The 12397-nt window shown below is 46.0% G+C and overlaps 1 protein-coding gene across 1 annotated transcript in view; it reads right to left on the reverse strand.

Moving 5' to 3' along the window:
* Positions 1–12397, reverse strand: part of CA8 (carbonic anhydrase 8) — a 195852-nt gene that overhangs the window by 77858 nt on the left and 105597 nt on the right. The window contains exon 7 of the mRNA XM_044293978.1: positions 1303–1415. Within this exon, the coding sequence (XP_044149913.1) occupies positions 1303–1415 (113 nt within the window). The remainder of the gene's footprint in view (positions 1–1302; positions 1416–12397) is intronic.

Below are 12397 nucleotides of genomic sequence, written 5' to 3' on the forward strand. Positions count from 1 at the left end.
TTTGTGATATGGCACTCATATCTGAAGAGTCGGCTTCAACAATTAATGATTTATTATTAATTCATATATCATAACAGTAAGTAATAAAAACCATAAATTTCATCCATAAAAGCATACAATAAAATAAAATAAAATATAATATAACACCACTAAAATGATGTAATTAGGAATATATAGTTTAAAATAGGACTAAATAGTAGCCACCATGATTAACGCAGGTATACCGGGTTGCAAATATTGCATACTATTGCATCTCCATAGATCAATCAGCTTCACATAGGATTAAGTTCAGGTAGTCGCTTTGAATGGTAAGTATAGGATATAGCCGCACCATATGTTTCAAAAAGTCACGTTGCCATTATCATCTCTGTGTAAGGTATAGTTCACAGATGCCTAACAGTGGGGGAATTAAGCTCTAGGTGGCGTCCCACCTGTTTGGAGCTATATTATTCCCTTACCTCCAAGTCAGTGTGCGGCTTGCTCCTCTGAACTCCACCGCTTCAGCGTCCCTCGTGCTTCAATCCTGGCTTGCTCCAGTCACGTGAGAGTAGATTTGCCAGACTCCAAGTGTTCTTTGGAGCAGGTGTGCCATATCACAAGCTGCTTATTATCTAATCATTTTCTGGTGTTTGGAGCTAACACCTTTAAGATATTGAGCACCTTCCCATCCTACCTGTAGGTAGAGCCACCTCATTTAATTACTTTTTAATTAGGGTCTTACCTTATAGGGCGGCCCCCACTGATGTCATTGCACTCTAATTAGATGCACTCACAGCCAGGGAGAAGAGAACCGCTCCAGTCTCCGCCTAGTGTAACCAAGTCGGCTAATTAGAATATAAGGCGCCGAAATCAACGGGGACAACAGCAGACGAAAAAAATTTAAAAAATGGGGGCCACCCTATAAGGTTAGACCCTAATTAGACTAGGGCTAAACAGATGAAAGGTGCTCTTTAAAGACACTCTCATTGAGCTGCCAGCTTGATATAAATTGGCAGAGCATTGAATGGGAAGATCTCTGGATCCATGTGAGGTACAGGGCTGGTTCTACTCTTGTTAGAAAGAGACTGTCATGTTCTATATGATGTCAGATATTTACATTAGTCACGCGATAACCCCTTTAATAGATGCTCTAACTTAATGGTCTGTTTGGGTCATAGATTGCCTTTCCCTTCAACAATATGGGACATCTAGGGTTCAAGTATTTTTGTAAGCACTGCAGCTCATTTCAACATGTAGCATTTATATCCAATAACATGAAATTTTTTAGCCATAATTGACAATATAAAAAGGAAACATACTCACTTGAGTTTGAGACACTGTCAAAGGATATCGAAACAATATCCATGTAACACCTTCACTACATGGTGGCATTGTGAGGGAACCTTCATACACCCAGTAATCACGGAGTAGGGGATCTGGTTCAAAATAAAATGTCATAACTAGTAGTCTTATGTTCCAAGTAACAATAACCAGTTCAAGACTCCTTCAAGGTCATTTCTACTCCTTTCATTACAAATTTCCATCATTTTTAGTACAGTACTTTACATGCAGGTTCAGTTATTCAAATCAGTTTTGCATTTTTTGGTGATACATGGGGCTTTATTTCTATTCCCTTTTTTATTTGTGTTTTTTGCTTTTACTGAAAATATAAATATATATAAAAAAAAATATATAAAAAATATATATATATATATATATATATATATATATATATATATATATATATATATATATTTATATTTATTTATTTGTGGTCATGGCTACGGCCAAGAGGTATCCGAAGAACCCTAGGGAGAAAACAACGGGAACAACCTAACCCAGCTAGGCGTGTCTTAGCTGACCTGACTAAATGGCTTGTTGTGTGCCCTAAGCCATGATCGTGGGTAGGCCTATAAGTGGGCATACCCTGTGGAAATGAGAAGATAAGGGAGGGAGGGTAGGGCACCTGAAAACACACACCTGAGAGTGAGGGTGTGGCTCGTATATGAAGAGCCTCCGCCCCTCCCACAAATGCAGGCTGACTAATCAGCCTTACCAACTTGTGGTCATGGCTACGGCCAAGAGGTATCCGAAGAACCCTAGGGAGAAAACAACGGGAACAACCTAACCCAGCTAGGCGTGTCTAAGCTGACCTGACTAAATGGCTTGTTGTGTGCCCTAAGCCATGATCGTGGGTAGGCCTATAAGTGGGCAAAAACCAAGCCAAGTAGGGTAGAAAAGGAATTTGAATTGCATGTACAAACTAATCCCCAAGCCAACTGCAAGGCATCCGGGATCTAAAGCGAAAATTCGGGGTATGTGAGGCAAGACCAGTAGGAAACCTACAACCCATCTTGTGGATGACAAGGCCAGAGACATGATGCTCAATATTGCGGATACTGCACCAAAGCGGAATGGAGGACCGAGAATACGTTGTGAAATGGATCATAAACCAACTGAAACTTGTAAAGTTTGATTCTAGTGCGAGTACTGGCAATGCCCTAGTGTCAGGAGATCGTGGGACCGAAACCTAACTGCCTAGACTGTGCAGGAATGAGGGCCAAAAGAACTATGTAGATAGGAAGAGAATCCTTGAATAGTTCCCCATCCGCGCTTTGTTCTACTGTGCGCCCCTGAGAATTGTTTTTACGCTTGAGACGTGAAGACCGACCTACTATCTGAATCTTCTACCGTGAGAAAATGCTGGAACTTGTCCAAAATCCGATTCAACGTGGTTGTAGGGAGTCGGAGGTTAGTGGGGCAAGAAGCTATAATATACAAGATTCTGTCTATGCCCTCCCATGAGTGAGGGAATGCAATGCAATGAAGCTACTGGCGAAAATGAATTCCTGGTCGTGGTAAAAAGGCAAAGACTTTGTGCGGGGACCTGGTTGACAAGATATGATCGACTACGATCAGAGACTGAAATGCTAGAGCGAATTGCCCTACTTGTTCTTCCTCTGGCAGGACCTGAACGAAAGCATGAACAATTAAAGAAAGACGAAATATCTGCGTAAGACATGACAATAATGCTGTAGGGCGAACCGGACCAGTTTGCGATCAAAACATAAAGTGAGCGATCAACATGGATTATTAGGAAATTAGGGAAGCAGGTATGTGTGCGATACATAGGGGCCAAATCAGCCTAGATGCACAGATGGACAACCAACCAGGCAATCAGCCCAGCAGGTTTGAAAACAGTCGTCGGGCCCCCGAAGCCATGGGGCCGAAGCAGGTCGTTCGGCCCCCGAAGCCATGGGGCCGAAGCAGGTCGCCGGGCCCCCGAAGCCATGGGGCCGAAGCAGGTCGTCGGGCCCCCGAAGCCATGGGGCCGAAGCAGTCGTCGGGCCCCCGAAGCCATGGAGCCGAAGCAGTCGTCGGGCCCCCGAAGCCATGGGGCCGAAGCAGTCGTCGGGCCCCCGAAGCCATGGGGCCGAAGCAGTCGTCGGGCCCCCGAAGCCATGGGGCCGAAGCAGTCGTCGGGCCCCCGAAGCCATGGGGCCGAAGCAGTCGTCGGGCTCCCGAAGCCATGGGGCCGAAGCAGTCGTCGGGCTCCCGAAGCCATGGGGCCGAAGCAGTCGTCGGGCCCCCGAAGCCATGGGGCCGAAGCAGTCGTCGGGCCCCCGAAGCCATGGGGCCGAAGCAGTCGTCGGGCCCCCGAAGCCATGGGGCCGAAGCAGTCGTCGGGCCCCCGAAGCCATGGGGCCGAAGCAGTCGTCGGGCCCCCGAAGCCATGGGGCCGAAGCAGTCGTTTTTTAGAATTATAACTATGAAAAGTGACATGAATAAGGTGCACGTGAATTAAACCATGAGCCTGACTGATGTGGCAGGCGATACCCAAGATAAACTACGTGGCCTGAATAACATGCAAGGTGAAATATCGTTAGGAACGAGACCTGACCGACGTGGAAGGTGACCCCAATAGTTCAACTGCATGACCTGAAAAGACGAAGGGAAACGTGACAGAAAATAACAGACATTAACTAAAATTAATAACGTAAGCTGGCAAGCAGGTAAAGATATGAGTCATTCAAAAGCATAGCTGCACAGGTGGACAGACACCCATTGGTCAGACCCCTGAAGCCATGGGGCTGAAGCAACCACCAGGGGCCCATGGGGGATGCGAACCTTAGAATTGAGGACGGCTGGGGAAAAGATTGGGCCTTAACCCAACGGGTTTAGTAAGCAACCGGGACTCGATAACCTAGAAAGACAAAGACATGGACTCGCATAACCTCCAACAGAAACCTGGGGCACTAACCAGCCTACAACCATGTCGTACCCTTAACAAACAAAACATAAAAAGCGGTCAAGGGGCCCCCGGAGCCATGAGGCCGGATCGGTCATAGGGCCCCCGAAGCCAGAGGGATGGCGTTGCGGTGATGATAAGTAATTAAAACGTAAGCCGGACCTGATGGCATATGAAGCAACTTGAATGATTGGATTGGCTAGAAGGTGCCCTAAGGAACATGACGGCCAACAGGCGTTAAAAATATAGACATTAGTAATCCGAAGCACGGGCGTACATAAAATACTAACCACCGCAAACCATAAACGTAAACATGAAATGCCTGAGGCATTGCAAGTTCGCTAAGAGAAGTCTCTTATCGTGACAAACAAATGAACAGCTTGTGAAAACATAGCAGGAAACTTACTCCTATCGGCCCACTGACCTCCGCTGAGGAGCTGTTTGGTGAACTGGGGCAGGAGACCAATCTGAGTGAATACGAACCAGAAGTAAAAGGAGACCAGTCTGAGTGAATACGAACCAGGATTAAACAGAAACTAGACCTATGGAATGTGACAGACCACCGAGGAAGGGAACGTAAGCCTGAAAAGAACACAGTTATGTTTGTCAGGAGAGAGGTACCAGAGCGGTGGGTGCAGACTGCCCCGGTGAGATTGAGCAAAACCATGATGTAGCAATAAACAGGAGAATGCAGCTTTGAGTGGGAGCAGAGTACAACACATGATGTAACAACAAATGGGTGAATGCAGCTTTGGATGTGAGTGGTACCTAAAAACATGGTATAGGCGCAGCTCCGAGTATGGGTAGCGCATGAAAAGCATGGTATAAAGCAGACGTATAAATGCAACCTGAAAGTGAGCAGAGTATTGACGTGATGCGAAAACAGACATGTGGACGCAGCTCTAGTAGTGAAAGGAGTGTAGGACAAGATGTGAAAAGCAGACATGCGGACGCAGCTTTGGATGTGAACGGAATATTAACTTGATGTGACCGCAGACATGGAAAGCGGCTTTGGCGAGTGGGGTATACAACCTGGTGTAGCAGTAGAAGTGTGCACACAACTTTGGGTATAAGCAGAGCATGAAAATTGGTATAAACGCAGCTTTGGTTGTGAGTGGAGCAAGGTGGGAACACCAGGGTGGTGCGTCCAGAGCATGAAAACGGAGTAACAGTAGCAGCTATGGCTGTAAGCAGAGTATACAACATGTAATAACAGGCATGTAATACGGATCCGGCTGTCGGCTGGGGACGGAATGAGATGTAACAGCCAACAGGTGAGCGCAGCTTGAATGTGAGACCAATCTGAGTGAATACGAACCAAGAGTAGAAAAAAGCAGTACAGTAAGGACGTGCGGATGCAGCATAAGACATTAAATAAAAGCCGAAAGTGTAAAAGCCGCTCAGGATAACAGCGGAGCATGAAAGTGTGAGATTGTGGATAAGCTCTGCCTGTATATTTATGTTTAAATTGTACTGGAGCTGTCATTTGGCATTCCGGCCACTAGAGGCCGCTGTTTTGCAGCACAGTCAGCATGCTTCTGGGTGAACCAGGAGGTGATGATCTGACATGGTGGAAGGATTGTGCTGTGAGGGGCTGAATCCGATTCCATCCTGGCTAGCAGATGTCCGGCAGTGAATGGATACTCAAAGAAAGGAGAGCATCTGCTGTCCCCTGTCTGGATCTAGCACTTTGAAAGAGAGGTTGTCCCAGGAAGACCAGTTCCAGTGTATGGACAGAAAACCTTAGCATAAGCGGCATCCTAGAGCCCAGAACGGACGCAGGTCAGTACACCTGATTACCAATTGTACTTCACTGTTTGGCGCCTAAAGTAACAGAGACTAGCCTAGGCCTTGTATTAGCTAGTTAGATAGGGTTAGAGCTTTGTTAGGCCTTACTGTACTGGACTGCAGCGCAGTAATTGACTTGCAGGCTCTGCTGCGTCTGCCACCGGTTAGGTGTGTCCTCTATAGCGGCACAGTACGACTTGTAGGCTCTGCTGTGTACTCCAGCAGGCTAGACTGTGGGCCTGGGGTAATGCTTATACTGTTTGTACTTGTGTTAATACTGTTTCCAAGTAAAGTTTATATTCTTGCATGTAAAGCTGGTGTCAGTGTTGCTTCTATGTCTGTGACTTTGCTGTATCCTGGGGAGCCCACCCCGGTACACAGCTTACGAAAGTGAAATACATGAAGTTTAAAGATGGTGGTAGCGGGGGGAAAAAGGGGGGGGGGGGGAGACACATGGCAAGGAACAGCTACAGCAAAAGGCCTAAACAATAGACACTGCGTCCGATCTCCAAACATGACGTCAGGTGCAGCCCGGGTAACTCTTACTTCAGCCGGATTGCTGTAAAGAAACTTTTCATACGAGACGAACAAAGCAAAGTGAAACTTGTAAGATTTATAGGAACCAACTCTTATTACCAACAAACAAAAATGAAAAGCAAATGGAAGTATTTAGGCCCAAACGAGCAAACCTGAGGTAGCAGATTCTGAGGTGAAGCCTCCCGTTCGCTAGCAAAGTCGGATCCGACCGGCCTGGAGAGACGGCCCCGGCCCAACCTACTTACGTAATATGGCGCGTGCATGCTATGGGAGCAGAGAGCAAAATAACAAGCTCCATGCTGCAAAGAAAGAATCCTACCACCAAAGAAGCTAGTCTGCTAATGACACCCAGCGGCAGCTGTGCACCTGAAAACACACACCTGAGAGTGAGGGTGTGGCTCGTATATGAAGAGCCTCCGCCCCTCCCACAAATGCAGGCTGACTAATCAGCCTTACCAACATATTTTTTTTTTTTTTTTTTTTTTTACACCCTCTAAGGTTATACCAGGTCAGGGATGGGGGGGATTTTAACCCCTTAAAGGTGTTGTGTCGCAAAGCATATTCTACGTTTTTCTAACCAGCACCTGGATCTGAATACTTTTGTAATTGCATGTAATTAAAAATTTTGTATGGCCAGTGAACTATTAAATAAAATGTATCTGTATAGCGCCACCTGCTGTTTGTTCTTTTCCTTATTTTTTGTCCATCTCACTGAGCTGGTCGAACACACTCAGTTTAAATCTTCAACTGACACCAGCCATATGTTCTGCTAGAAGCTGTGGTAGTTAGGGTGAATTCACACAGCCATATGTATTTTGCAGTCCACAAAACAAGGATCCTCAAAAAAATACAGATGAGGTCCATCGTGTTGCATCCATTTTTTTGTGCATCCATTGTAACAATGCCTATTCTGGTCCACAAAATGTTTTTTTGTGGGACTATGGAATGGACATACATATGTGGACAGCACACGGTGTGCTGTCCACAATTTTTGTGGCCTCAGTTAAAATAAATGGGTCTGCATCCAATCCACAAAAATGCAGATTGGATGTGGACCAGAAACACAGTAGTGTGAATGGGGCCTTACAGGGAGAGAGAGATACAGCAGAGAGTTCACTCCCCCTGAACTGCCAGGCTGAAGGTAAACTGGCAGAGCAATTGAAGCAATGAATGTGGTGATGGACCATGTGATGAGCGCAGTGACGTCACCAAAGGTCCTTTTCCTCCCAGGTCCTCAAAGAAGAAGAAAGACGACGAGTCGGGCTGCGCGAACAAGTGGATGAGGTGAGTTTAACATTTATTTTTTTAACCCTTCCATCCCTAATTTACTTAACATTGTGTATTAAGAATGCTATTATTTTTTTCTTCTAACCATATTATAAGGGAAAATGATAAAGATCGGGTCCCCATGCCATCATCTCCTAGCAACCATGCATGAAAAATCGCACCGCATCCGCACTTGCTTGCGGATGCTTGCGATTTTCATGGAGCCCCATTCACTTCTATGGGGCCTTTGTTACATGAAAAACGCACAATATAGTGCATGCTGCGATTTTCACGCAACGCACAAGTGATGCGTGAAAATCACCGCTCATGTGCACAGCCCCATTGGAGTGAATAGGTCCGGATTCAGTGCGGGTGCAATGCGTTCACACGGCTGTACTGATGAAAAATAATAAAAACGATGGCTCATGGAACGTGACAATGAAAAAAAATAGCTTGATCACTAAGGCCACAAGTGCATACAGAAGAAAGTGATTAACATTACATTATTATTTTTTATTACCGATTTCCCCTGACATACAATATTATCCCCTGGTTTTAGGCAGAACACATTTTGTAGCTTCACTTCAGTATGATTTGAACCTGCTAAGACCCACATGCTCCTGCAGATACCCAGCACCCAATGATCATGTAATATGAATAATCCATCTTCATTTTTATTTTTTAAATGTCCTATTATTTTGCTGCCGTAAAGACTGGGTAACTCCTTCACATTAGATTCTGCTTTGGCTGATCCATCAAAGAACATGGCAAGTGTTTCAGATTAGCCTATGTATACTCTGCTTTTTGAATCTGAGACTCTCACTCCCCCCATCCTTCATTTGCATAACCATAGCACTAGCCCTGGAGCCAAGAGTTTGAGAGGGCCCAATCAGGTTCAAGGATGTTGTACCTTTTTGTGGGGAATAACAATATGGACATTTTTGCTATAATGTGGATTTTCTGAGATAATGCAGTATTATACACAGCTATCATTTTTGCTACTTACGTTTATGCTGTGGTTTTTCAGTTTTCTTATACTAGGTGGTAAGGGCCCCATCTTACTTTGCTATGGGGTCCTATAAATTATTATTGTTAAGCCCCTACCCCTGCTCTTTTGTGGACCAGTCCACAACATAAGGGTTGTTTCAGACTACCAGTCCATAACAGAAGGGATTGTCTCAGACAATCAAAGCACAGTGTGACAGTTTTAGAAGCTAGTAGTATTGATCAAGCACCAAAGTGCTCGGGTCCTCTGGCTGAACACATCGGGATGCTCGGGTGCTCTACCGAGCACCTGAGTATAATGGAAATCAATGGGAGAACCCGAGCATTAAACTTGGCACCCCCTGCTCTGAAGAGGGGAGGGCGTCTGGTTCATAGAAAAAGGTCAGAAATTGATGGAAACATCACCGAAATGGTTGATAAACAGCGTGGGGAGGGGGGCGTGGCCGGAAGCTGTTATGTGAGGACGCATGTAGAGGAGGTCGGGAAAGACCCGTGACCCGAGCATGGCTCGTAATAAGGCGCAGTCTGCAGTGGACAGGCTCCGGGAGTTTGCCCGCGTGGATGACCAAGATGGCGCGGGACCCTGTACACCGTCTGTGGAGAAGACGACAGAGGATGCTGTGTCTGAGGAGGTGGGAGCCCCGGCCAGTGAACCCTCTCTCAAACAAGTGACTGAACAACTATTACAGGCGATATCTGTCTGCCGCACGTCCATGGTGGGCAAACTGGAGGAGGTAAAGGTGGATATTGGCCTACTCCGACATGATATGGAGGCCATCCGAGACCGCGTCAAGGAGACCGAAAACAGGATCTCAGACGTGGAGGACCGCCTACAACCGCTCCCCGATAAGGTACAGGAATTGGAGCAAAAAATAAACTTTTGGCAACAGAAATGTGATGATTATGAGAATCGCACAAGACGCAACAATTTGCGGATTATCGGCATGCCGGAGAAAGCTGAGGGCAATAATTCATGTATGTTTGTCACTACCTGGCTCCGAGATTCCTTTCCAGATGCGACATTTTCGGCGGCATTTATTATCGAACGAGCACATCGTGTTCCCGCCAAACCTCCTCCACCGGGGGCTCCCCCAAGACCCTTGCTTGCAAGGCTATTGAACTCGATGGACAGAGATCATATACTGCAGATGGCGCGCACGAAACAAGAGCTTAAATATGAAAATAGCACCGTTATGATCTTTCCGGATTTTTCTTCCGAACTACAGAAGCGCAGAGCCACGTTTAGTGTTGTGAAAAGGAGGCTTCGTGAGAAGAATCTGCCATATTCCATGGTATATCCAGCTCGCCTGAGAGTAGCAGATGGCGATGTGAGCCGGTTTTTCAATAGCCCTGAGGAAGCCACTAATTGGTTGGATGGAAGAGGAAGAAACGCAAGAGCTCCAAGATAATAACGGGAACACTTCTCAGCATGTTTTTCTACCCTATCTTTATTGTTTGCCTGCGACAGTAAGACCCAGGAGACTGGACACTGGACCAACGGTATCATCTGGACTGCCTAAGTATATATTGGTTGGCCTCTCGGGATACAGTTTGATATTTACTTGATCTACATATCCGAGACACTAGGAGGATTATAGTTGGGAGGGGAGGAGCGACTAGCGCATATGTCCCCTGGTTTACTGGGAGCGTCCGTATTGGTCCGATGTTCAGATTTTGTCCTGGGGTCCCGTTAGAGGTTGGGGACTGGGTCCCGGTCGATATGTTCAGATTTACTTTTGTATTGTTTCAAGATTTTCGGTGCTACTGGTTAAATGCCAAAAGCACACCCCGTTAACTTGTAGTGCCACACGACAAACGAGGTGAATTGCTTTTATCTCCATGTGTTAAGAGTGATGCGGATGGTTACGTGTTACACCATGCAGGCACTCACAGTATATGTCAGGACAAGCCTGACAGTTAAAATGTTATGTTATATGTGCTGTATCAGTTATAATGCAAAGTGGTGGGAGACGTGGAAGATAACTGCGGTTCATTGAGCTATGGTGTTCTCTGCAGTCAGGAGATTCAACCCGCATATTCTCTGCCTGCAGGAGACTCATTTAACAGCGGATACCACGAGGCGCATTCAAAAGCCTTGGGTCCAATGGGCGCAGCACTCATGTCACACGAATATATCTAGGGGCGTGTCTCTCATGGTACACAAGTCTCTTAGATGGGAGATGGAAACGAGCCAGGTAGATTTGTGTTTGTAGCTGCTCACAAACTGTATACTGTATGTCATCATAGGCGTATATATCCCTCCACCTTTCTCCATGCAAGTGGTTCAGCAGGCGGTAAGCTTTGCAGCCTCATACCCATCAGCTCGTGTAGTTTGCATGGGTGATTTTAATATGACCTTGGATAGGGACCTAGATAGACACCACCCGGTAGAGGTTGCTGATAGACATTGCAATAACAAGACATCTCTAGCCGAGCTGATGGAGGAGATAGGGTGGACGGATATGTGGAGGTTGAAACATCCAGATACTAGACGGTACTCATGCTACTCCGCCAGTCATGGTACATTGTCACGCATAGATTATGTTATGGGCAACTCAAGTACGAGCTCCTTGATGTATGATGTAGAATATGGATCTAGAGGCATATCTGATCACACTCCGGTGCAATTGACGTTTGAGCTGGGTGGGGATATGACCAGACGCTCGGCTCGGATTAACCCTTTTTGGTTGACATTGTTCGGACCGTCTGATCGTATCCCTGACCAATTAAAGGTATTCTTGGAGGGACATGAGAGAGAGTCGAATAATGCATTATTATGGGAAACCATGAAAGCATATCTTAGAGGCTGCCTCAGATCTACCATATCATATATCAAGAAGTCGGCGGCTAGGCAGGAGGAAGGCCTGGCGGCAGATTGTTCTAAATTAGAGGAAGTATATATCGCTGACCCCAATGATCTGAACAAGGAGGCGTGGTTGTCCAAAGGGAGACAATACTTGACTCTGCTTAAGGAAAAAGCTCAAAGGACAATGTTTTTTTCCAAACAAACATACTTTGAGCTGGGAAACCAGTCCAGTAAGCTGTTGCACATTGTTAGACAGAGCCAAGCATCCCCCGCTATACTACGCATTAAAGCAGCAAATGGACAGATACTCTTAGATCCAGGGACTATAGCAGCTAGATTTCAGGAATATTATAGAGACTTATACGATTCTAGGGTAAACTATGCGATGGAGGATGTCGTGCAATATCTTGAGGATTTGGAATTTCCAACTTTGTCGCAGGAAGCAGTAAACAGTTTGGAAGCACCCATAACTACCTTAGAGGTACAGGAGGCCATCTCACAATTGGCAAGGGGCAAGGCCTCAGGTCCTGATGGAATACCTTTGGAGGTGTATGTTAAATACTCCGCTCACATTATTCCCCTTTTGCTCAAAATGTATAATGACGCCTTCAGGGATGGAAGTTTCCCACCAACAATGTATGATGCGACCATAGTAGTGCTCCTGAAGCCAGGCAAGGAACCGGATGAATGCGGGTCATACCGTCCGATATCCTTGCTAAATATAGACTATAAGGTTATAGCAAAAATATTGGCTGGGCGACTGGGTA

Source organism: Bufo gargarizans, chromosome 5 (assembly GCF_014858855.1).
Source record: "Bufo gargarizans isolate SCDJY-AF-19 chromosome 5, ASM1485885v1, whole genome shotgun sequence".
NCBI classification, from domain to species: Eukaryota; Metazoa; Chordata; class Amphibia; order Anura; family Bufonidae; genus Bufo; species Bufo gargarizans.